This window comes from Lynx canadensis, chromosome A1, assembly GCF_007474595.2.
Source record: "Lynx canadensis isolate LIC74 chromosome A1, mLynCan4.pri.v2, whole genome shotgun sequence".
Taxonomy (NCBI): domain Eukaryota; kingdom Metazoa; phylum Chordata; class Mammalia; order Carnivora; family Felidae; genus Lynx; species Lynx canadensis.
The window spans coordinates 6,755,438-6,783,251 of NC_044303.2; the positions used below are offsets into that span (position 1 = coordinate 6,755,438).

Here is a 27,814-nt window from a genome sequence, read left to right on the forward strand (position 1 = left end):
AAACTAAAGGAGAATAAATCAGTGCAAAAGCAAATAGAACCAAGAGACATTTGCCTAATCAATTTTATGACTTACAAATGGAAAGAAAGTTTCATTTTTACTCGCGTCCTTCACAAAGGCCCCTGAATCCAGAATTCCGTCCAATGACTACGGGCAATTCAGGCTTAAAAGCCTCTTGTAAGATGGTCTAGGAACACAGCTGTTATTTTATAACAAAGATTTTAGGGAAAAGCACATTCCACTGCAGCCTCACAAATCGATTTAATGAGGCCACCTGTCTCTTGGCAGTTATTAGAAATTAATATAGAACCATATAATAAAATAATGAAAAAAGACTCTTAAAAATGTAGGCTGCACAAGTAGGAAAGAGATACTAACTGAAATCACTCCATTTACTAAAATAAGTACTCATTAGCGACAAGATACAGGGAAAAAGGCAATCTGGTTCGTGAGATTAAAACCATTTGTTTTCAAAGAATTTAGCTGGCCCTATACACAGCTGACATTTAAGCAGGATATTTTACAACAAGAGAAAGCTTCCAAAAGGCTCCCTTGTCTACACAAGACCATCTCTCAACCCTCACACCACACTAGTATTTCTCCTCTCAGACTTCCAATAACATCAGAAATAAGAACGCATTCACAAGAGTTAAACCAACGGGAAATCCCCACGCTATGTATTATGCAAATTACAGTGGCAGACATCAGAATTATGAAGAGTAAACTGCCATAAAAGTCATCATTTGTGAAAACAGTCTTCCAAGATAAAAAGATCTGCAACCACAAATAATGGAAAATACGTTGTCAGTAACAATGTTGGGATCAACCACCACACTGAATTTTCTGTTAATCCAACTGTGGTTATTCTTCTTCTCCATTAAAAAAAAAAAAAAAAAGTCCGGGGGAGCCTGGGTGGCTTTGTTGGTTAAGTGTCTGACTTTGGATCTCAGCCCAGGTTTTGACCATCTTAGAGCTCAGGCCCCGTGCTGGGCTCCACACTGGGCCTGGAGACTACGTTTCCAAAAAAAGCCCGATTTTCTACCTGTCCAAATACACGTACTATTTCCCAAAGGCAAGTGCTAGTGAGTAAGTATGCCGCTTGCCAATCACAAAAAGGATCCAATCAGGCAGGTCTAACAGGAACTCTTCTCAGCGTAAGCCTTTTCTTAAAAGCTATTACAATGAACCACGGAGGGGCACCTGGGTGGCTCAATCCGTTAAGCGTCCAACTCATGGTTTTGGATCAGGTCATGCATGATCTCATGGTTAGTGAGACTGAGCCCCACACCGGGCTCTGCACTATCAGAAATTGGGATTCTTTCTCTCCCCCTCTCTGCCCCTCCCCTCCCCTCCCCTCGTCTCTCTCTCTCTCTCTCAAAAGAAACATTTTTTAAAAAATGAACCTTGGAAACTCACACTTAGCTAAGAACAGATTAATAAAAAGAAAATACATGTGTGTCTCATTTTAACAAAATCCAATTGTTAGAAAAGATAAACCACAGAATTTCTTTTTTTTTTTTTTAAACATTTATTTTTGAGAGAGAGAGTGAGCTCGAGCAGGGGAGAGGGAGACACAGAATCCGAAGCAGGCTCCAGGCTCCAAGCTGTCAGCACAGAGCCCGACGCGGGACTCCGACCCACAAGCTGTGAGATCATGACCTGAGCCGAAGTTGGACGCCGAATGAGCCACCCAGGCGCCCCACAGAATTTCCTAAACCACAGAATTTCTTAAAGCAGCTACATTCCAGTGTTGTTTTCAATAGGAACTACCTGGCAGACAGAGATGGGGGGTGGAGGGGTTAAAATGTTGATCTCTGAATTAACTAATAAGCTACACTCCCTTATCCCCCAAAGCTCCACCCTTATTTTTTAGGAACTCCTATAAATACTGTGATAACTCCATAAATTAAAAAAAAAAAGAAAAAAGAAAAAAAGGAGGAGGGGGGAGGGGGGAAAGAAACAAGAGTGATATTTTAAGAGCTTAAAAATACAGGGGTGCCTGGGTGGCTCAGTTGGTTAAGCATATCCAACACCACGTCCAGTCTGTGGAGCCTGCTTTGGATTCTTGTCTGTCTGTCTGTCTGTCTCTCTCTCTGCCCCCTGCTCATCCGCTCATGCCCCCCCCTCTCAAAAATAAACATTATTTTTTTAAAAACAGGACTTCTAGAAAAAGGTTAAGACTACAGAACACAGTTGCAAGGGAGCCTGAAAGTTTAAACCATGGAAAAAGTTAATCACTATACTGGTTCTGCTGCATGTACTCTGACCATCAATTACTTTGTCAATATAATTCAAGGTATTCATCAATCTTTCAAGGTTGGAGCCCTGGCTACCTCAGGGGAGCTCAATTCTTTGGTGTACTAACTAGGCACAGAGATCAGAAACTATATTTCCACCCATCAGAAGAGTCTCTGGAGGGGATAAGGACAAAGATTCCCTTAAAATTCTCGTATTAACTTTACTCCCTCCTGCTTCTCTTGGGTTTTACTGAATCTCGGTTAGTCAGCTTCAGGGAAAAGCACCAATACTACCCTCTTAATTTAGATTAATTTAATCTTGATCCACGGGGAGTAATAAAAATAAAACCTTCTAAGAAATCTTTTTTTTTCCTTTAACACAATTGACCCTGGTATTCTGAGAGGTATGTTCAAGTAAAAACAACATTAACAGCAAGGGGAAAACAGGCCTGTAGAACTCATTCTATAGTAAGATTTTATCTAGGATACTGTTTTCCTTGTTGTGAGGCTATCTGCAAAAAAGGTTACAGTCAGACACAAAATGGAGAGATTGAAATATTCATACTGGAGAAGGTTAAAAGTGAGACAGCCTTCAATATATAAAATACTCCTGCGCTAAAGAAAATGGGTTCTTCTGAGACACTATCGATGAATACACCTTTACTACAATTCAAGACACATATTAGCTTGAGTGTGAACCAAATAAGGGTGGCAGCCACAGGGAAGTAATAATGAGAGAGAAGAAACTGGGGTTTGCCCATTCCCAGAAGTTAAATGAGGTTTTTGATCACTAGACAACTCTGTACGCAAGCACAAACACCCTAGATATCGGAAGTAAAGGCCAGACTTTCTTGTTAAACAAGGGAAATTACATACATTCAAATATATTCAATTAACTTCCCCCCACCCCTGACAAAACTCCAATGAAATGACAGTAAAAGAATAAATTAGGAAAAAATAAAGGGGGAAAAAAAAAGGAGGGTGAGGGTGGGAAAACACAGGTCCGGTTATAAGCCTTTTATTATTATTATTATTTTAATGCTTATTTCTTGTTTGCTTTGGGAGACAGCGAGCGAGCCGTGCACAAGCGATCAGGGGAGGGGCAGGGAGAGGGAGACAGAAAATCCGGAGCAGGCTCCCTGCTCAGAGCCTGACATGGGGGCTCGATCCCACAAACTGAGATCATGGCCTGAGCTAAAACCAAGAGTCAGTTGCTTATCCACCCCGGCGCCCCTGGTTGTAAGTCTTTTAAAAGGACCGTTCAGACCCCTAGGCACTTCGCCTTTCTTTCAATTGTAGGTTTTAGTCCCCACAGAAGCTGAACAGGAGAAGTCTGGTTCAAGGGCCCTTTAAGGACAGCAGAGGACCGCATGAGGCACCAAACAGAGGACAGGATTCAAGAAGACCCTGAACGAAGCCAGCCCTAGACACAGACTGAAGAAGTCCCTCAGCACCAGGTCAACAGCCCCAGAGAAAAGGCTCTAGCCACTGAAATGGGGGTGGGGGGCAGTCACCTTGGAGAGAAGCCCTTGGTAGACCAGCTCCACCCTAATACACAAAGCCCCAATCAGCTTCTCAGAATTTCATCTTTATGCAGGAATGAAATTTAAGGAGAGCTTCCATTAGGAAAGAGAGTTTAAAATGGTGGGGGGGGGGGGGGGGGTGTCTCAGAAACAATCCAGTAAGGATAAGAAAACCTCAACAACTGTAAATAATATCCTGAGAAAAACCACAGAGAAACAAAATCAAAGAACAAAAGTAACACTCTAAGAAATAAAAGGTGCAATGAACAAGATAAAAAAGGGCGAGTAATAATCCAAAATGGAGAATACAAAGCAGATGATCAAAAATGGGAGAAAACGCAGAAAAAAACAGAGAAATCAGTCTGCATTTCGATATGCAACGAAGGGTATATCAAAAAAGACAGAACAAAGAGATTACACTGATAGGAAGGAAATTATCCAAATGCTAGTATCAGAAATGTTCGAGACTTGAGGAAAACGAAAAATGTCTGAATGAGTTGGTACACAGTCAATGCAACAAAGGGGGGGGGAGGGGGAGGAACACAAAGACACATCATGAAATTTCAGAACATTGTGGATAATCGTCCACATTCTGAAAGCCTCCTAAAACACTGTTGGGGGGTTGGGGGGAGGGGGCCACACTCAGAAGAGGTGAAAAATCAGAACAGCATCAGCCCTCTTGACATCAACAGACGCCAGAAAGCCACAGAGTAATCCCTTACAAATTCTGAAGGAAGGCTGTGTACCTAGCTTTAGCAAGAACCAAAACGTTTTTAAATACGAGAGCTCAAAGTTCACCTCCCATGCACGCTCCCTAAAGAAGCTACCATAGAACATGTGCCACAAAGCAGGGAAAAATCCAAGGAAGAAGACCAGTTCTAGAAAAGGAGAGCCATGAAGGAATGTCTAGGGTGAGGGAAAAGAAGTCGATAGACTGTTTTTAATAGCATACAGGCACTTTATTTAGAATGTGGGGGTAGATTCCAGAAACAAGAGCCAGTAAATGAATGAGCAGGCTCCTCTGGGGAGGTGGGCACAGTGGGGTGGAGACTCCTTTTGTACAAGCTTTACACTCTCAAGGGGACTCCCAGCAGGAGAGGAAATGCCCACATCACTTTACCTACACAAGAAATCTACCTTGAACGTCACGGATTGCATACTAGTACTCAGTGAGTGACACACATGTGTTCAATGGAACTTACTTTGTCCCCTGTATCATCATCTCTTACATAGAGTTTAAAACATTCACCACGGATCTACGTAACAGGACAGCATAAACTACCACAATTGTAGAACACAGATCTGTGGCATTTGTTGATGAGTCAGAAAAAGAGTTAAAACTTCCAAAGAAAGTTCTTCCAAAATTTCAATGATGTATAATAACTAGAATTATCTTCACAAGGACTGGGGATGTATCTTTCTCCTATATTTTGCATTTTTATATCTATGCTAGTGCAACATTGCCAGAAGTCAGCTGACAAAGAGTCCACAGACACATGGAAGCACTTGCAAAACTTTATTTATTACACCTGTACATTTGGACCACTTCTATTTGGACATTTAAATAATTCTCAAAGAAACAAGAGATCATGTAGCATAGGCCATATAAAATTTCGGTTATGAAAAAATTTGATACAAAATAGGAAAAATCTGGCTAACTCCAATCTAAGACCCTTAAGACTTCGAGCAGTCTTGTTTCCCTTCCATTAAAAAGAGTATTTTAGGGGCACCTGGGTGGCTCAGTCGGTTAAGCGTCCGACTTCAGCTCAGGTCATGATCTCGCGGTTCGTGGGTTGAAGCCCTGCGTGGGGCTCTGTGCTGACAGCTCGGAGCCTGGAGCCGGCTTCCGATTCTGTGTCGCCCTCTCTCTGCCCCTCCCCTGCTCGTGCTCACTCGCTCGCTCTCTCAAAAATAAATAAACTTTAAAAAAAAAAAAAAAGAGCATTTTAAAATTCCAAATCAAGTTTCTTGGCTTTAAGCCTACTGATGCAAATGAACAATTTTCCTTTAATAAATTATGAAACACATTCAACACTTTGAAAACGATTTGCAACCATAGTTGTGAAGGCGGAGCACCAACGGATACTTACATTGACTAATCCAAAATAGTGCTCATTGACTGGAAACTGTTCTGGACCAATCTCTTTCTCTAATGCCGAGGCATTGGCGCCCTGTAAAATAAAAATTAAAACAAACGAAACAGCACTCTTAGTATTCGTAGTATTTTCATAACGTTTCGGTTATAACGTGCATCACAGAGACATCCCTTAAAAAACTGTGTTCCCTTTCACCACGTAACATTACTGAAAGAAAATAAAGGATGATAGTGAAGAGTGAAGGATTTTAATAGTAAGACTAGTTTGCAAGAACTTTCTCAGGAAAGCAAAGCGCGGATCAAGAAGCTGTACTTATAACTTGTGACTTTTTTTCTAGCTAAAGGATTAAAGCCCCTGCTGTACCCGTGCCCTAACGGGGTATAATTCGACAGCCATCTCAGGGAGCCGAAACCAAACACACATGTAGTAGGTGACCTAACAGTTCCTCCAAGTTTGACCTGATGGATCCCCACCCGGGACCCACAGTGACAAGAACGCCGCGTGGGGCGGCACGGACGACCGCACAGCCAACAAGCAGCCAGTCTATGAAATGTGACGGCCAGCTCTGGAGCAGAGTCGGAATGATCGGAGCTAGGTTTACATACAAAAGCACGCCTAGTTCTCAAAAACATAATGTTAAATATGAAAAAAAGAAAAACTGAGCTTAACGCATACATAAAGACTAGCACCCGGCCAGCGGGCTAAGAATGGATGTTAAACGTCCCTGAGTGGGTGCTGAAGAGCACTGGGGCATTGCAACTGGGGGTGAAGGATAAAAAAGGGAAAAACCAAAACGAAACCCAACAGAAGAAGGGCCCGGCACAGACCACAATCACCTGTCGTGGTCTCAGGAATACGACCGACTCAACTCCGTCCCTGAAAAAGAGGGGAGATGGGGTGCCACTAGGGCCCTGTGTACTGGCACATGCCCCTAAATGGATTCCCAACGTAGCCGGAGAGGGAAAAAAGACAGCAACACTGAAAGCATGATACCTCTAGGTATGTGTACTTAAAACTCCCAAGAAAACATCCCCCCAGACAAAACCCATGCGACATCACTCATAAAATGCCGGCGGCCACTCTGCAAAGCTGCAGTAAAACCACACGCACACACTGCCTCCTCCGGGGCACGGACATGAAATTAACATCACCTCGGTGCTCAGAAGACCTTGCCGTTTCCTGACTGAGCTCCATCCCTGGACTTGGGAAGGCCAACCTTTGTTAGACAACACATCCTCAACTTCCTGATTGTAAGCACTGATTAGAGGGACTGGGTGGATTGGTGGTCAGATTCTACCAAAACAACACATTTCCTCTAATGTCCTCCAGCCATCCAGCGCTGGTACATAAACATGACACTGCCTTCGTTATTTTTTTTTTTTAATTTGGGACTCGTTTTAGGCTTTACACAAAACCTTGACGGAATCGCTGGTTTACAAACACCCTTTACTTCCAATTTGGCTATGCCCTGTGTTTTGACATCAAATTCAATGATCACAGCAACTTCGAGATCCACTGAACAAATCTGTCTCGGTGGGAATGCTGCAAGCCCCACCCTCCACCCCTGCCAGCTCAAGTACCATGTCAAAGCTTCCTGGCGTATGTTGAAAACTATCAGTAACCCGGATGTTTACCACTTACCATACGAATTCAAAACAATATTCGTTTAAATAAGTATAACCCCTCCCCCACAAAAAAAGAAGAAAGGCTCTATGATCCAAAGTACAACCTCATCACATCTATTTATGTGGACAGTAAAATGTCAGTGCACCTAACTCCGGAAAGCGTTTCTGGCTCGTGGGAAGAACAGGATAACACGTGAACATTCTCTCTCCAATGTAATAGCAATCACATGCCACAGAGCACGTATTCTCACCAGTCCAGATGACCCATTCATCCCCCTACCCGTGACATATCATGCATGCACTGCTTAGAAATCCCTCTCCCCGTCCGCATCCTCAAGGTGGTTTGGCTACGGATCAACTTACTAGCTTCTTTGTGCCTCAGTTTCCTAACTGTAAAAGGAAAATGTCACCAACTACTCTATAGGGCGGCTACAAATTAACTGAATTGAAACCTTGGTGAAAGCATCCACAGTGCCTGGCACAGAAGCAGGTGTCCTATAAATGATGGCTGCCTTCTCCCCCTTCCCTTCAAATTCAAGGGGGGAAGAAAAGCTACTCTCATTAGCCAGTAATGATCACAAATATCTGCTCCAAGCAATAGCTAAGAAATAGCAAGAGAAGGAAACAAAAGGCACAAGAAAAAATGAGATAGCTATCATTAAAAAAAACAACTTTGGCCAACCCCACAAAGCAGCGCAGAGGTATAGTCACTGTACTGTCCAAAAGTCTAACAACAAAGCAAAACCACAATCCAATCGGAGGTCTGGGAGAAAGATGCTAAGTGTGGGAAGGTGGAAACAGCCATAAACCATAGTCATTTAACCTTTCTGGGTTTAAGACGCTTCATTTGCAAGATAAAGGAGTTGGTCTCCACTGATTTTCAAAACCTCCAACTCCTCTACGTTGATCTGTTGCGTTTCCAAGTAATCCACTACCCAAATCAAGATTTTCACAGCTAAACATGTTTAGAAAATTAAAAGACAAGGTAATTTCTACAGTCTCTTCTAACTCAACATTCTAACACTACAAGTCACTTTTATCAACCCTCCTGAGGACATGTACTAGATCAACACAAAACTCTAGGAAGTCCAAGCCAACCAACAAATGCCAAGCAACACAATTCAACAGGGAGAGATTACAGTGACAGATGGAGTCAGGGTAGCGGATCCAAATGGAAAGTACAAAGAGAGAACGGGATTTACTTTATGACAGTTCTAAATTAAAGCACACCCTAGTAACATACACCTTACCATGACAAGGACGCTGTATAGCAGATTCTGTGAATGTGCAGGAGATACTCTTATGGCACGAATTCAAGATTTTCTCTGCAGAAATTATCAGAGTACAACTCTACTCTAACTCCATGCCAACTACAAAGGCAAAGAGTAGACGAAGCAATTCAGTTTCTGATGACTGGTTTTCAACACTAGAGTTAGACACAGCTGGGGAAAAACAGCCACCAAGCCAGAAGTTTGCTGCGTAATTTTTAGTATCTGTAGAAGAGTTCTCTGTGTCGTCACCCCTTGAAGATTTTGTTGGAAGTTGGCAAACCCTTTTGTGTCAAATAATGGTCAACAAGCACCCCAAAGTTTAAGCTGAACCTAGAATAAGTCAATATCCAATAGCAACGGCTCTGAACAATTCTCTATCCCTACGCTTGAGAAATATGATCCTACTACAATTAACAGTGGTTTACTAAATCAGTGATGCTTTACCAGGACAAAAGAAAGAAATGGTGGCATGCTCAAGTAAGAATTTTTGCTCTAACGCTTTCATACGTATAGGTATCAGGATTCATCTGTCTTGTAGGAGTACATGACACACACACACACACACACACACACACACAGGAAGAAGACGTTCTTTTTGGAGTTTCTAGCTCCGTTTTTGTAACTTACACAAAAGGTTATTTTAGACTCAGTACCTATTAGTACAAAATTCATCATAAGGACGGAATTAGATATCCCTGACTCTCTGATGAAAACAACCAAAAGGTGGATGAATTTTAATATTAAAAGATAACAATTTACTGAGCTGGTGAGAAAATAAGGAAGCTGCAGAGAACAAAAAACAAAATGATGGGGGAACCCTGCAGGCTAAGCCAATGCCAAAGAGAGATTTCACGCTGAGGGTTAACTGTCAACACTAGTGACCTTTACACGCTCTTCTGACAGCTGAATGAAACAGAGTGCAGGGAAACCGAAAACTTCGGGAGATAGAAAGGCCAACAGAAGACCTGAGCATGGGCACTGAGATCCCAAAAGGGCTGGATCGTCATGTCAGGGGGAGCAAGAAATAATCCTGTACCGCAGGAGGAGGCAGCAAGGAAATGCTCCCAGCATGTCCTTGGCACTGAGAGTGGAGGGCGTCTTCCAGAAAACTCACAACCCCAAGCTGACTTATGAAAGATTGTAACCCAAATTCATGCCAGCTGTGTGATCTCACAGCAAAACCACCTGAGCAGAAAATGTAATTCAGAGAGACCGTGAGATGACAGTGCCCTCTTCACCCTACAACCAGCAGAACGACCAAGTTCACCCTGGAAGATAAAGCCAATCCACCCCACAAAAAGTTCCCACAGATAACACTCCAAGAGACCTGAGTTCACAATCAAAACTCATACACATACCCAAAGCCACAGGAAAATAGAGTACTCTATGAATAAAAGCCAGCAGAAGCACAGACGGCAGAATGAGACTCTCAAGACATTTAATATCAGAACTATTTCCGACATGATACAGAACAAATGCGTAACATGTGCCAAAAAGTAACACTGGCTTGATTTTAAGAACAAAGATGAGATTCTAAAGCCAAAGCAGATTTTTTTTTTAAAGAACCAAATAAAACTTTTAAATATAAAAATTATAATAATTGAAAGTAAAAACTTAATGGTGGGGAGCCTGGGTGGCCCAGTCGGTTGAGTGTCCGACTTTCAGCTCAGGTCATGATCTCGCCGTTCACGAGTTTGAGCCCCACGTCGGGCTCTGTGCTGACAGCTCGGAGCCTGGAGCCTGCTTCAGATTCTGTCTCAGTCTCTCTGCCCCTCCCCTGCTTGTGTGTGCTCTCTCTCTTTTTCTCTCTCAAATACAAATAAACATTACAAAATTTTTTTTAATTGAAAATGGTAACTAGAGGGACAGTAAAAATATCAGAAGTTGGGGAGAAAGGGATGAAGAGGCAGAGCACAGATTTTTAGGGCAGTGACGATATTCCATGTAATACTACCATGATGAATATGTCATCATACATTTGTTCAGACCCACAGAATGTACCCCAAAAGTAAACAGGAACATAAACTATGGACTTTACCTGATTATGATGTTTCAACATAGTTCATTAATTATGACAAATGTACTACTCTGGTGGGGGGGGGGGAGGAATGATGGTAATGAGGGAGGCTATGCTCACACTGGGGCAGGTCTATATGAGAAATCCATATATCATATGGGAAATCCAAGATCAATTTTGCTGTGAACTAAAACTGCTCTTAAAAACAAACAAAAAGAAACACAGAAAGACTTAATAATTAAATCAGAAAAAAAGAAAAACTCAACGGCTGTGCCAGAGAAACAAAGTTAATATTGGATAATATTTTTTTAGTCAAGATTCCTGTCAATATGATGCCAGTAATCCACACTTTTTATTAAAAACAGGGAATGTTCGGGGCGCCTGGGTGGCGCAGTCGGTTAAGCGTCCGACTTCAGCCAGGTCACGATCTCGCGGCCCGTGAGTTCGAGCCCCGCGTCGGGCTCTGGGCTGATGGCTCAGAGCCTGGAGCCTGTTTCCAATTCTGTGTCTCCCTCTCTCTCTGCCCCTTGCCCGTTCATGCTCTGTCTCTCTCTCTGTCCCAAAAATAAATAAACGTTGAAAAAAAAAATTAAAAAAAAAAAAACAAAAAAAAACAGGGAATGTTTTATGGAAAACTATCTCATGGAAGAATGGGTCCCTTGTCGAGCTGCTGTAGAGACCACGGCATACTATTAATGACACTGACCCGGACCTGGCAAAGCTAGAGTCCTGGGTCTGGTCCTGGCCATGCCAGCAGCTAGCCGTAACAACTTGAGGCAAAATGCTTCTCTGTCTGGACCCGGGTCGTCTCACGCGTAAGACCTTGATCCCTACAGCACCTCTCATCCCCACCCTCTAGCAACGTGTGGGAATCTGCTGGATCGTTCAATCCCATTAAGATGTAAAGGATACAATGTTTATGGATAGTCTATGGAAGGTCAAACATTAAGTTCTGAAAAAAACTCAGGATGTATTTTCACATCCTCAGAAAGCCATCCGATCGGAGAACGTGCAGGCCATGGAGTAAGCACCTCCGTACACCTGCCTACTGTGGATTCCTAGAAAGGTGAGCAATGCTTCTTTTTCATGCCAAAAAAAAAAAAAAAAAAAAAACCATCCAAGTGAAAGAAAAGTTGAAGCAATATACACAGCTTTGATCTATCATTTTGAACACACCATCTGCAAACAGGAAAAAAAGAAAATAAGCCAGCCAGGGGAAGGCTGCTTCTGATGACGTCTTTTTCACACGGTCATTTTTACATGGAGCACACGCCTCTCTGAGTGCCCTCCATTCTGCCATTATGAGAAAGACGCAAGAGGACGCAATCCATGAGGAAGAAATAAAAAACGGTAGCACAGTAAAAGGACGGACATCTGGTACCTAGAAACATACTTATCAAGTACGCTAGCTTTTTTTTTTTTTAACTAGATAGTTGCAGTGCACTACTAGTTCCCAGACAAATTTGTTTAAAACAAGTATAATAAAATACAATGACATTTCCCCATTCTCATGTTTCAAATCCTATCTTAGAATCCAGCGTTTGCCGTTCCAAGTGTAACACCGAAGGGTCACACCAGGTCAGTACCCAGGCTTCCCGAAAAGGAGACAATCGAGTGACCTTGGTAAACTAAGAAAAGTTCTGGAATCACAGGAAGAACCCACGTGAGGGTACGAACACGACAGAGACAAAGTGAATCTGAGCCGTCAAAGGATGAACCCAAAGTACAGAAGATATACACGAAGCAAGTATCTTAAAGGGGAGAACGGAGAACAGGAAGGCTGGAAGCCCACATTTGCACTTGTGGATGACACTGGGTCCCTGAAACTGTATCAGAGACGACAAACATTTGTATAAAAAAACAAACAAACAAACAAGCCATTTCACACCCTAAGTGTCACGCATCATAAAAATCTTCTGAAAGCAGTAGACCTTCCTAAGAGGTGAAATTCACCAAGTATAGTATCTGCTTTCTACCCAGCCCTGAGCGGAAAGTTGTAGAACGTGACCGTCAAAGTGTCATTTAGTGAGAAGTGAGATGAATTTGGTGGATCTACCATTTATGTGCTTTTTCAGTAAAACAGAAGACATGATGGCGTATATCTCCCTACTAAGGGTAAATAATGGTCTGTGAGACTTTTTCCAGGAATTGGGTACGTGTCTATTAGGTCTAACTGGGAAACTTATTTCTCATTGTGAATTTAAATCAAGAGAGTTTTGATATAGAGGGTTACAAAAGATTTAAAAACGGTAAGAAAAAACCGCAAAGTCATAATCCAACTGGGGCGTGTACAGTGAACAATTAGCTTTTCATGATGACCTACAGGCAGAAAATTATTAAAAATAAATGTAAAGTTACAGAGAAGAAAACAGTATCAAACTATGCTAGTATGCAGTTCGTACTCCAGGATATCAGCACAGGAATGACCCCGAGAGCGGAAAATGGAGGACATTCCCATCACGGTGTTCCATCACGAGCAGACAGAACTAAAAGAGCCCAAGCCTTGAGCTTTTCTCTGCAGGTATTTCCATACAGCTGTACACGCTGGTGAAACGAGAGCCCGGAACACGAGCAGCCACTTCGACATTCCAGCCCCAGGCAGTGCAGGGGGCCGAGTGACCTGGCCTGGTTCTAATAGGAGTTCAACCACAGCGTCACTGCCTCAAATCGCTCCGCCTCGCTTTTCTCATCAGCAAGGTGAGAGAGACCAGACTCACGGCATCGACTGCAAATCTAAAATGCTCTCATTCGAAGATAGCAGCAACACAGAATCACAACCAAAGTGTGAACTTTGGGCAAAATATTCCCAGTATTTTGAATTCGTGCTCCAACTTCCTAATCTGCAAAACAGGGCAAACACCCTTGTTATGGCCTGTTTTTTAAAAATGTATCGATTTGGAACAATGTCTGCAACAGAAGGCACTAAACACAGTTCCTTTACCCCTTCTTACCCCCCCCCCCCCCCCCGCCCTTCAGATCAACCGCCCAAAAGACTGAAATTCCCAAAGTAACCGACAAGGGCGTTGGACATTCCACGCTGATGTGCAGCCATCCCAAGAACCTCTGCAGTGGCCTCCTCTGGTGCGACCTCTGCCATCAAAGTGAAAACGTAGCCCGCAGAAAAGGGTTCTCAACCCCGAGCCAGACTTCACAGCGGCACCGCGTCCTCGCAGGGTTATCGCAGGGCTGCAGGTGCCGTCTGGGAATCCGGGACCGGCACCGAGCAAAGCCCCTGTGGGAAGACAGCATATGGTGCAAATGGCACCCACAGAGGAGGGAGGTACGGTCTCCGACACGAAGGGGGATGTCCGAACGCCCTGCTGCATCCCTGAACTACAACACAACCAGTTATCAAGCTCTGGAAATCACGCTCCTGAAGGGCCCCGGCCTCCGTTCCCATCACGGGCCTTCTGAGAGCCATCTGTGTAAGTTCCGTGGAGAAGGAGAAACCATCAAACTTTATTTCCAACGACGTATGTGAACATCCCATCCTCCTCCCGTCTTCCATGCTACTCCAAACCTTCAACCCTATCAGGAAGACTTCTGGCAGGTTCTCAACAACACAACTCTTTTCAGGAGAAATTAAAGCAGCTTACTTCCTGCCTCAGCTGCCGCCACAGGAACACACGTGTGGTATGTTACCCACGTAAAATTCCCCATCCAGCAATTAAGGAAAATCCAATTCTACAATTAATCGTTGGCCAAATCACGGCACATTTAAAATTACTCAGGACAGCACTCCCATAATCCTTTTCATCTAACGGTGATATATACACAAACACAGCATGTAAGAAACAAAAACTAAGTTACATACGTGCATCATTATAATTCAATGATGAATGACCAGACCAAAAACATCAGGCTGTGATTTGAATCTCCATATCCATTAGAACCTCAATGTTCCTATCAGACATGTTAAAAGCTACAATCTTCATATTATTTGCTCTAACACCTTCAGTGAAGAGTTATATATTCATGGGTAAATGTGTTATTTGTAGAGAATATTGATATGTAGAAAAGAAAAGAAGATTCAGAGTCACTTAAATCTCTTAACTCAGTCAAGGAACGAAAAAAGTACGAACATGACTCAGTGCCAACAACAACAACCATGTTTTTGATCCGTAAATATTCATGAGACGAGTTACTGAAAAATCTCTCATTAATTCATCTCTGTCAGGAAGTAATGGTGTATCACCACCATCGCCGGGCTTAGCAAGAATGGCTCTGCCAAGCCTTCACATTTAGCTTAACAATACCGAAAAGAAAATTCTCAAAATAGGACCGAACTCAGCATAATGGGATACGGTACTTAATGTGATCGAGCACAATGAATTCTATAAATCCTACTCATCTCAATACCAAAAAACTTTATGAGAAATTTATCAGATACTCTCATGGATAGTTATACTTTTTTTTTTTTAAGTTTACTTATTTATTTTGAGAGAGAAAGAGAGAGAGAGAGAGAGAACACACCCAAGCAGGCTCCACAATGTCAGCACAGAGCCCAACGTGGGGGCTTGAACCCACAAACCACGAGATCATGACGAGCGCAAATCAGGAGTCAGATGCTCAACTGACTGAGCCACCCAGGCACCGCGACAGTTACACATTTAAAGCATAACCATATCTGAACCCCCTCACTGGCACCTTACCTACAACAAAAAAAGGTAAGATTTGGTTTTTACAGCAGCTTGTGGTGAAGGCAACGCACAGATTCACCTACTTTGGTGAACAAATAACCAGAAATGTGTCATTGTTTTAAGCTCTTTCTGCCATATTCGTTATAGTTTTTACATCCTATTTTATCAGGTGGTAGAATTTTTGGCACCATAAAAACAAGGAGCCCTGGACTGGTATTGGCCAACTTCATACACCTGACGTGAGTAACTGATTTGTAAGATAATGCTCGGTTTCTGTATGATAAAAACATGTTCCACTTTCTTCCACCTGTAAAAATATGCACACTTCATCTTCTCAACTCCCGGGTTATAGGATAACGGCCTATTTGTAAAGTCCTTCACATCCTTGTGAAGAAAACCACTATGCAGATACAAGGTGTCACGAAGTTGAAATGAAATCACAATTCCTGAGTTACTCTGTCACTACGACAACAGAGTTCATACTCCAGATTCCAGAGGCGCACTGTACCTGCTCGCCCTGATACAAAGTGAAGTTACCACCAAACTTAGTTTTGTCCAGCAGAAAGGAAGTGCAGCTGGACTATGTGTGGTTACGTCCAACGCAGAAGGACAGGTGGAGTGACGCCGTGGAACGTTGAAGCTGCTGGGTCGGTGCCACCACGAGCCCACTGAGCTGGAAAACCTGTCAGAGCCAACCATCTCAGAACACGGACACCAAGCAGGGGGGCAGCTGACGAAGGCAGAGAGAGCACAGCGCGTGCCTCGGCCACCAGCCCGTCCCCCAGCCCCGCGGCACTGGCGGGCGCGGGGCCCACGTGTGGGGCAGGGGCTGGTACTGGGGGGCGGTCGGGGAACCCGCCCTCCTAACACTGGGGCTGTGCACCCCGTCATACTGGAGGCAGCCTGGGGCAACAGCACACATACTTGCATTTGTCTCCACCCTCTTGCACTGCGTGAACTTCCCTTTCTGGATTTTTTGGGTGGTGGGAGGGGTGACCGAGACATGTGGGTAAATTTCTGTCAGGTCACAAGGTGACACACAAGGTGATAATTAAGAGAAACTACAGTGCCCACGCACCACAAAGAATACAGATTTTGCAAAGTTGTTTTGGGAAAGTCACTGCACAAACAGATGACTACAGCCCTCAACGGCAACACTGAGAAAGAGGAGAATCTGATTTCTAGAGTCACCACAATGTAATATTCAAATGGTCCAGTTCTCATTTCAGAACATACAAAGAAACAGAAAACCACAGCACTGTGGGAGGAAAAAAAAAAGAATTTGACAAAACCTACCCTGAGGAATGCTAGATGTTAAAATTACTAAGGTGTTAAATCAACGGTCTTAAATATGCTCAAAGAACTAGAAGAAAGCAAGAGCATCTGTATGAATAAATAGGGAATATCAACAAAGAGACTGTGATAAAAAGGAAACTGAACAGAACACCAGGAATTATTAAGTACAACAGCTGACGTAAGAAATTCAGTAGAGAGGGGCGCCTGGGTGGCTCAGGTCATGATCTCACAGCCTGTGAGTTCGAGCCCTGTGATGGGCTCTGGGCTGACAGCTCGGCACCTGGAGCCTGCTTCGGATTCTGTGCCTCCCTCTCTCTCTGCCCCAACCCACTCGCATTCTGTCTCTGTCTTTCTCAAAAATAAACATTAAAAAAAATGTATTTTTTTTTTAAAGAAATTCAGTAGAGGGGTACAATGGCAGATTTGAGCAGAAAGGAGAAAGTATCAGCAAACTTGAAAATGAGGAAATTAAAATTATCCACGCCAAACAGCACAATGGAAAAACAATGTAGAAAAATGAGCTGAGGGACCTATGGGACACCATCAAAATACCAACATCTGCATCAGGAGAATCCCCAATGAAGAGGGAACAAAAAGAAGCAAGCAGGAAAAAATGTGAAGAAATAATGGCCCCAATTTGATGAAATACCTGAATCTACATATCCAAGGATTTCAACGAATTCCAAGCAGGAAAACCTCAGAGGTTCTGACACATTATAGTCAAACTGTCAAAAGACAAAGACAGAATCTTGAAATTGGCAAGACAAAAACAACTCATCACACACAAAAGATCCACAGTAAGATTAAGAGCTGATTTTTCATCAGAAATCTGTAGATGCGAGCAGGCACAGGGATAAAAAGTTGTCGGGGCACCCGGGTGGCTCAGTTGGTTAAGCGTCGGACTTCGGCTCAGCTCATGATCTCAAAGGTCCTAGAGTTCGAGCCCCGCGTCGGGCTCTGTGCTGACAGCTTGCAGCCTGGAGCCTGCTTCCGAGTCTGTGTCTCCCTCTCTCTCTGTCCCTCCCCTGCTCGCTTGCACACTAAGTAAACAAACATTAAATTTTTTTTAAAAAGTGTCAACCAATTCTGTAACTGCAGAACTATCTTCCAGGAATGAACAAAGAGTCAGGACATTCCAAGACAGGCCTAGGGGGATCCACTGCTGTTTATTTGGAGAGCGCAAGAGCTCGTGAGCAGGGCAGGGGCAGAGGAGGGGAAGGGCAGAATCCCCAGCAGGCTCCGATGCGGGGCTTGAACTCAAACCGTAAGATGGTGACCCGAACCAAGATCAAGACTCAGATGCTTAACCCACGGGGCCACCCGGGCGGCCCGCCCCACAAGACAGGCCTAATAAGGGGATTCATTACTAGCAGGCCCGCCCTCCAGGAAAGTGCTAAAAGGAATCCTTCAGACTAAGATGAAAAGACACGAGGCAACCACTCAAAGCCACGTAAAGAAACAAAGAAGACAAGTCAATACAACTGCCAGTATTACTGTACTTTTGGCTTTTAACTCCCCTCTTTTTCATATAGGATTTAAAAGACACATCAAACAACAAGTATGAATCTGTGTTAATAGGTGCACAATGTACGGATGTCGTCTGTGACAACAATATAAAGGCGGAGACGAGGGATGTACAGATGCAGGATGTTTGTATACTAACGAAACGGAGGTGGTACTATTCAAACTAAGTTGTTACAAATTTGAGATGCTAATTGTAACACTCAAGAAAACTGCTAAGAAAATAACTTGAAAAATATACAGAAAAGGGAATCAAAATGGTACATTAAAGGAATCAAGTAAATAACAAAAAGGCACTAACGGAGGGATTCAACAAGGACAAAACTAAAATACACAAACAAATAGAGTAAAACCTTGGATTGCGAGCAACTTGTTCTGCGAGTGTTCCACAAGAGGAGCAAACATTTCTAATCAATTTTAACTTGATAAACGAGCGACGTCTTGCAATACGAGTAGTACATGACGCCCAATGTCACGTGATCACAACTGCACGAATGGTTCTTCTCTTTCTTGCTGCGGGATTGTGGGGGATCACCTCCCGTGCTTGGAGGCTTGGTCTCAGGCCGTGGTGCTTGGCAGAAATCAGTGATTTTTCAAAACATCGGAAGGTGCCCACAACTGGCACTAGAGTATTTTTTGTCCCTTCAAAGCACCTATGGACGGCCCTCTGCTTTTCCAGACAAGAGAAAGCTTAGGGATGCTTAGCTTCACTCTAGGTCAGTCTGCCTGCAGATGTAGACCCTTTCCTCTGCTGCCTTATTGCCAATTACATTATATACAGTGTATGACAAGAGTTTATGAATTCTGTACTGTACTCAACATCCATGCGAGCATATACAACGGCCCCATGCAGAAAAAGATTCCAGTGAGCCAACAGATAGCAAGCAGTGATTCCATTAGTGATAGTTGTCCTACACAATAACCCTCCTCTCGTCTCCCTCATACCAGCCATGAAGGTTTTCAAAGGTAAGTGCAAGTTAATTTATTTTTGTTTATATTTTGTATTTCCTTTATTATTTTGTATTATATTACAGTATTGTAATCATTTTTATATGAATGTTTTTAGGTTGTGGAACGAATTAGCTGAGTTTCCATTATTTATGGGGAAATTCACTTTGACAGACAAGTGTTTGGATTACAAGCATGTGTCGGGCACGAGTGATGCTTGCAAACCGAGGTTTTACTACCTTCTACCAAGGCAGAAGTCCTTCCTTATTAATAATTACTTTCAATGTAAATGGCTTCAACTCTCTAACTGGTAGAGATTTGCTGAACAGACTTAAAAAACATGATCCAAGTATAGGATGTCTACAAGACTCATTTTAGATTAAACAACAACAACAACAACAACAACAACAAAACAACAAGCAATTGAAAGTTAAGGAATGTAAAAAGATATCCTGAGGAAACTGTAACTAAGAGAGGGCTGGAGGGGAAGCTATTAATTTCAGACAAGATAGATTTTTAAGTCGATAAAAGTTCTATGTATAACTGAAACCAATGTAACATTGTGTAAAATATACCCCCCCAAATCTTATAAAAATACTGTATTATAGACTTGAAAGATCTAAAAAAGCAGACCTTAAATGTTATCGTGCGACACACACACACACACACACACACACACACACACACACACAGCAATTATGTGAGGAAATGGAGATGTTAATCAACCTTAAAGTGGGTAATTATTTTGCAACACACATATGTATCAAATCACCACCTTAAACTTGCATATGTTATGTGTCAATAATACCTCAGTAAAACTGGGGGGGGTATAGATATGAGACATTATATATTAATAAAAGGTTTAATCCATCAAGACAATATAACAATTATAATACGCACCAACCTACAAAACCTCAAACTATATCAATAAAAAATTGAAAAAAGATGGTTGCGTACGAGAATCCTGACCTCACCTCCTCCCACAGACACAACAAATCTGCAGCTACCTATGCAACAACGGGGAGGGAGCGATGTGCTGAAAATCAGTTAAACATATCCTCCACAACAAAGTCACGTCAACAAGGGAAAGAGAGGAAGAGACACTATCTTGCCAAAAACCCCACCCCTGGTGCAATGACCCACAATCAGGAGTCAAGAGGAACCTCACTAATAAGGAGCATCCCTTCAAGCACCTGAACCCTTGGGACCTGCACCAGAGAGACAAACCCTCAACACATCTGGCTTCGAAAACCAATGGGACTTACATCGAGGACAAACAGGGCTGTAGGAAACAAAGATTCTGCTCTTGGAGGGCTCGTGTGCAGACTCATTCGTCCAGGACCCAGGGCAAAAGCAGCAGACTGAAACACACCTAGCCCATGATGATCCATTTGCAGGCCAGAAAGGAACGGCATGTATATTCAAAGTGCTGAAAGGAAAAAACTTCCAACCAAGAACTCTATCCAGCAAGGTTATCATTCAGAACTCCAGGAGAGGTAAGAGTTTTCCAGACACGCAATAGCTAAAGGAATCTGTCACTACTAAATGACCCTGACAAGAAATGTTAACTTCATAGGAACAAGAACACATAGGAAAGTAAAAATCCTACTGGTAAAGTAGTAAAAGCACATACATACATAGTAAAAGTAGTGAAATAATCACTTTATAAAGCAAGTATGAAGGTTAAATGACAGAAGTAGTAAACACAAAACTTCCATAATTAGTTAAATGATACACAAAATAAAAAGATGCAAAACGTGACATTAAAAATATAAAACATAGGGGAGGAGGAGTAAAAATGCAGAGCTTTAGAATGCATCCAAACTTAACTTCCCATTACCTTTATAATAGACTTCTATATAGGCTCTTAAAAGTGAGCCTCATGTGAAACTAAAGTAAAAACCTACAGCAGATACACAAAAGATAATGGGAAAATAAATATAACACTATAGAAGGTCATCAAATCAAGGGAAGAAAGCAAGAGAAGTAGAAAGGAACAGAGGAAGTACAAAACACACACACACACACACACACACACACACAATTTACAAAATGGCAAGAAGTACACACCTGTCAGTAATTACTTTAAATGTAAATGGCCTCAAATCTCCAACCAAAAGACAGTGACTGGAAGAATAAAAACACAAGAGCCATCTATGTGCTGCCTACAAGAAACTCACGTCTGATGTAAGACACATACAGTCAAAGTGAAAGGATGAATATATATACCATGTAAAATACCACGCAAATAGAATCCAAAAGACAGGTAGGGTAGTTATGTCAGACAAAATAGACTTTAACACAAAGGTCATAATAAAAGATAAAGATGGATATTACATAATAATAAAGAAGTCAATCCAACAAGAAGGTACAACATTTGTAAATAAATATTTATGCACCCAACATAGGAGCACATAAATATACAAAGCAAATATCAACAGACCTAATGGGAGAAACTGACAGCAACAGTGAAGGCCTTTAATATCCCACTTAAATCAATTGATAACCCAGACCAAAAAATCAGAAAAGAAACAACAGCCTTAAACAACACATTAAACTAGATGAACTTAATAAACATATGCAGAACATTCCATCCAAAGCAAAACAGGTATTTTTCAAGTGCACATGGAACATTCTCCAAAACAGATCCTATGTTAGGCCACAAAACAAGTCTTAATAATAATGTAAGAAAACTGAAACCATATCAAGTATCTTTCCTGACTACAACAATATGACTAGAAATGACTTACAAGAAAAAAACAGAACCAAAATCACAAATATGTGGAAATCAAACAGCATGTTACTGAACACCCGGTGGGTGTTCAAAAGGGGAAATCAAAAAATATAGTTCAACAAATTAAAATGGAAACACAACACACCAATATCTACGGGATGCAGCAAAAGCAGTTCTAAGAGGGAAGACTACAGCAATACAGGTCTACCTCAAGAAACAAGAAAAATCTCAAATAAGCAATCTAACTTTAGGTATAACTCTAATAATAGATTTTTCTAGTTACTTTAGGTTTTATATCTAAGGTTATTCTAACTTTAGGTGATTTATACCTAAGGTTATTCTAACTTTAGGTGACTTATACCTAAAGTTAGAATAACCTTAGGTATAAAACCTAAAGGAACTAGAAAAGGAAAAACTAAGACCAAAGTCAGGAGAAAGAAGAAAATACAGATCACAGCAAAAATAAAATAGAGACACTATTCAGAAAAGATCAATGAAACCAAGAGTTTCTTTTCCTTGAAAAGATAGAAAAATTGACAAAGCTTTAGCTAGACTCACTAAGAACAAGAGAGACAGGGCTCAAATAAATAAAATTAGAAATGAAAAAAAAGTTACAACTGATACCAAATAAATATAAAGGATCTAAGAGACTATTATGAACAATTATATGCCAACAAAGTGGACATCCTAGAAAAAGGGATAAATTCCTGGAAACATACAATCATCCAAGACAGAATCGTGAAGAAACAGAAAGTTTGAAAAGACTGATTACTAGTAAGAAGACTGAATCAGTAATCAAAATCCTCCCAAGAAACAAAAGTCTGGGACCAGAGGGACTTCACTGGTGAATAATTCTATCAAACATTCAAAAAAGATTGAATACCTATTCTCAAACTCATCCCAAAACACTGAAAAGGAGGGAATACTCCCAAACCCGTTTTACAAAGCCAGCTATTATCCTGATTTCAAACCATATAAGAACACACACACAAAAAAGAAAATTTCAGGTCAGTATCCCTGATGAACACAGATGCAAAACTCCTCAACAAAATGGTAGCAAACTGAATGCAACAGCACCCTGAAATGATTGTGCACCAAGATCAAGAATGGTTTCACAACCACAAATCAATCAACATGAATCTCCACATTAACAAAATGAAGCATAAGAATTGTATCATCTCCATAACCACAGAAAAGGCAATTGACAATATGCAACATCAACACATGATTTAAAAAAACTCTTAACAAAATGGGTCTGTATGGAATGTACTTCATTCAACATAATCATATACAGTATGGAGATTCCTCAAAAAATGAAAAATAGAACTACCATGTTGACTATAGTCAACAATATTGTATTATATATTTGAAAGTTGCTGAGGGCAGATCTTCAAAGTTCTTACCACAAAAAAACAAAAATTTATGTAATTCTTTAGGAGGATGGATAGTAACTAGACTTATGGTGATGACTGCTTCACAATGACTATCATGTTGTACACTTGAAATTAACGTTACAGGTCAATCATACCTTAATTAAAAAAATAAACGAATTTTAAAAACTGATAGAACTGAAGGGATAAAGGGATAGCTGTACAATAGTTAGATGATACCCTTTTTCAATAATGGATGAAACACCCAGACAGAAGCTCAATAAGGAAACAGAGGGCTTGAACATCACCAGAAACCAAATAAACCTAACAGACATAAATGGAAGGCTCCAGCCAACAATAAATATACATTCTTCTCCACTGCAGTTGGAACATTCCCCAGAATACATCACACACTAGACCATAAAACAAGTCTTAATAAATTTAAAACGACTAAAACCATACAAAGCATCTTTTCTGATCACACTGTAATAAAACTTCAAACTGGTAAAAGAAGGAAGGAAAACTGAAAACCTCACAAATATGTGGAAATTAAACAACATACCCTTTCAACAACCAACAGGTAAAGAAGAAACCAAAGGGAATTAGAAAATACCTTAAGATGAATGAAAACAAAAATACAACATTTGAAAACAAATGGGATACAGCAAAAGCAACGCTGAGAGAGAAATTTACAAGCTGGAAAAACACCTACATTAAAAATGAAGATCCCATTGTACACCTAAAGAAAATTGATTCATTGGGAAGATCAACACATTTGACCTTCAGCTAGATTAACGAAGAAAAAAGAAGACTCAAATTCATAAAATAAGAAAAGAGAGACTATTACTACCAACTTGACACAAATAAAAAGAAGAAAATATTATAAACTGTATGCCAACAAATTGGAAAGTCCAGAAGAAATGGACAAATTCCTAAAAATACAAACTACCAACTGACTCAAGAAAAAAATTAAAATTTTGAAGATTTAAAACGAGTAAGGAGATTGAGTCAGTAACTGAAAACCTCCCAACAAAGGAAAGTCCAGGACTAAAATTTAAAAAAAAAAGAAAGAAAAAGAAAAAGGAAAAGGAAAAGTCCAGGACTAGATGTCACCACTGATAAATTCTACCAAATATTTAAAAAAGAATTAACACCAATCTTTCTCCAACTCTTCCAAAAAGCTGAAGAGGAGGGAATACTTCCTAATTCATTTTATGAGGCCAGCATTAATTACCCTGACAATGAAACCACACTAAGATACCGTAAGGAAACTACAGACCCATATTCCTTATGAATACAGATGCAAAAATACTCCACAAAATGCAAGCAAACCAAATTCAGCAACGTATTAAAAGCTTTTTTGGCCATGACTGTTAATATCCAGAATACATAAAGAGCTTCTAGAACTCAAGAATAAAAAGACCAACTGGCCGGTAGGTACATGAAGAGATGCTTAATAGCGTTACTCTTCAGGCAAATGCAAATCAAAATCACAAGGTACCACTTCCATACTCATCAGGATGGCTAAAGTAAAAAAAATAGGTAAAAATTTATTTTTACAGGATGTAGACAGACTTGGTGGCTCCTCAAAAAGTGAAATACAGGATAACCATTTGGCTCAACAATTTCACTCCTAGGTACATATCCAAAAGATGTGAAAACAGGAAGTCAAACAGATACATGTATGTCAAATGTTCACAGCAGTATTATTCATAATAGCCAGAAGATGGAAACAATTCCAAATGCCCATCAAGAGATGAATGGACAACCAAGATGTGAAGTAATTCAACAGACTATTATGAGATATCATTCAGCCGTTTAAAAACATGAAGTCCTGGGGCACCCGGACAGCTCAGTAGGTTAAGCGTCCAATCCTGATTTCAGCTCAGGTCGTGATCTCACTGTTGGGGAGTTCGAGGCCCTCATCCAGCTCTGCACTGACAATGTGGAACCTGCGTGGGATTGTCTGTCTCCCTCTCTCTCTGCCTCTCCCCAGCTCGTGCTCCCACTCTCTCTCTCAAAATAAATAAACTAATAAAAAAAAAAAAAATGAAGTCCTGATTCATGCTACCAATGGATGAACGATGAAAGCATTATGCTAAGTGAAAGAAGCCAGACACAAAAGGCTTCCGCTCACATGAAATACCTACAACAAGCAAATTCATAAGACAGAAAATAGAGTCCAGGATAGCAGGGTCTGGACAGAGGGAGGAATGGGAGTTATCACCACATGGCTTTGAGTTTCTGTTTGGGATAATGAAAAAGTCTTCAGATAGTGGTGACAGTCACATGACACGGTAAATGTAACTAATGACACTGAAGTGTACCCTTAGAATTAAAATGACACAGGGGCGCCTGGGTGGCGCAGTCGGTTAAGCTTCCGACTTCAGCCAGGTCACGATCTTGCGGTCCAGGAGTTCGAGCCCCGCGTCGGGCTCTGGGCTGATGGCTCGGAGCCTGGAGCCTGTTTCCGATTCTGTGTCTCCCTCTCTCTCTGCCCCTCGCCCGTTCATGCTCTGTCTCTCTCTGTCCCAAAAATAAATAAACGTTGAAAAAAAAAATTTAAAAAGAATTAAAATGACACATTTTACATTATATATTCTTTACCACAATTAAACACACACACACACACACACACACACACACGATCAAGGATCAAGGGTATTACACACTCTGGCCTCCCAAGGCAAGAGCCAAATACACTTACGTCCCCATTGTTGTTCCCTGGACAGCAAGTCATTTGTTGAAATCCAAAATTTCTTGGGTGAAAATATAACTACAGGGTTCAGATAAGGCCAGATGTTGCTTATTCGGTATTGCAAACCCAAAAAGATAAGTTAATTTTTGAAGTAAACACCATTTAAATTCCACTGCTTTTTGAAGTCAACCACAGGGAAGTTTGGAAAACCTCCAAATGCATGGAGGTTAAAGAACATCCTACTAAAGAACGAATGGGTCAGGCAGGTAACTGAAGACAAAATTAAAAAAACATATGGAAACAAATGAAAATGAAAACACAACAGTCCAAACCCTTTGGGATGCAGCAAAGGCACTAAGAGGAAAATACATTGCAATCCAGACCTAGCTCAAGAAACAAGAAAAATCCCAAATACAAAATCTAACAGCACACCTAAAGGAATTAGAAGCAGAACAGCAAAGAAACCCCAAGGCCAGCAGAAGGAAGTAAATAATAAAGATTAGAGCAAAAATAAACAATACTGAAACAAAAAAAAAAAAAAAAAAAAAACACCCACAAACAGTAGATCAATGACACTAAGAGCTGGGTTTTTTTTAAAAAATAAACAAAATTGATAAACCCCTAGCCAGACTTCTCAAAACCAGAGAGGACCCAAATAGATAAAATTGTGAATGAAAACGAACTTATCACAACCAACCCTCAGAAATACAAACAATTATCAGAGAATACTATGAAAAACTATATGCTAACAAACTGGACGACCTGGAAGAAATGGACAAATTCCTAGAGACCCACGCACTACCAAAACTCAAACGGGAAGAAATAGAAAATTTGAACAGAACCATAACCAGCGAAGAAATTGAATCAGTTATCAAAAATCTCCCAACAAATTAAGAGTCCAGGACCAGATGGCTTCCCTGGGGAATTCTACCAGACATTTAAAGCAGAAATAATACCTATCCTTCTCAAGCTGTTCCAAAAATAGAAACGGAAGGAAAGCTCCTGGAATCATTCTATGTAGCCAGCATTACCTTGATTCCCAAACCAGACAGAGGCCCCACAAAAAAGGAGAATTACAGGCCAATATCCCTGATAAACACGGATGCAAAAATTCTCAACAAGATACTAGCAGATCAAATTCAACAGCATATAAAAAGAACTATTCACCCTGATCAAGTGGGACTCATTCCTGGGCTGCAGGGCTGGTTCAACATTTGCAAATCAATCAATGTGATACATCATCACATTAATAAAAGAAAGGATAAAAACCATATGATTCTGTCAATAGATGCAGAAAAAGCATGACAGAATACAGCATCCTTTCTTAATAAAAACCATCAAGGAAGTCGGGATGTAAAGAACATACCTAAACATCATAAAAGCCACATATGAAAAGCCCACAGCTAATATCATCCTCAATGGGGAAAAAACTGAGCTTTCCCCCTGAGATCAGGAACACGAGAGGGATGTCCACTCTCACCGCACAGTGTTGGAAGATCTAGCCTCATCAATCGAACAACAAAACGAAACAAAAGGCATACAAATTGGCAAAGAAGAAATCAAACTCACTTTTCACAGGCGACGTGATACTCTACATGGAAAACCTGAAAGACCACCAAAAAGCTGCTGGAACTGATACATGAATTCAGCAAAGTCGCAGGATACAAAATCAATGTACAGAAATTGGCTGCATTCCTATACACCAATAATGAAGCAACGCAAAGAGAAGTCAAGAAATCGATCCCATTTACAACTGTACCAAGAACCATAAAATACCTAGGGATAAACCTAACCAAAGATGTAAAGGATTTGTATGCTGGAAACTACAGAAAGCTTAC

At 41.1% G+C, this 27,814-nt stretch overlaps 1 protein-coding gene across 2 annotated transcripts in view; it reads right to left on the reverse strand.

Annotated features, from left to right (window-relative positions):
• The window catches only part of USP12 (ubiquitin specific peptidase 12), a 104,567-nt gene that overhangs the window by 43,042 nt on the left and 33,711 nt on the right, over nt 1-27,814 (reverse strand). For both annotated transcript variants that reach the window (XM_030308196.1, XM_030308206.1), the window contains one exon: nt 5,851-5,931. In XM_030308196.1, coding sequence (XP_030164056.1) covers nt 5,851-5,931 — 81 coding nt within the window. Of the gene's footprint in view, nt 1-5,850; nt 5,932-27,814 lie in introns of those variants that run through there.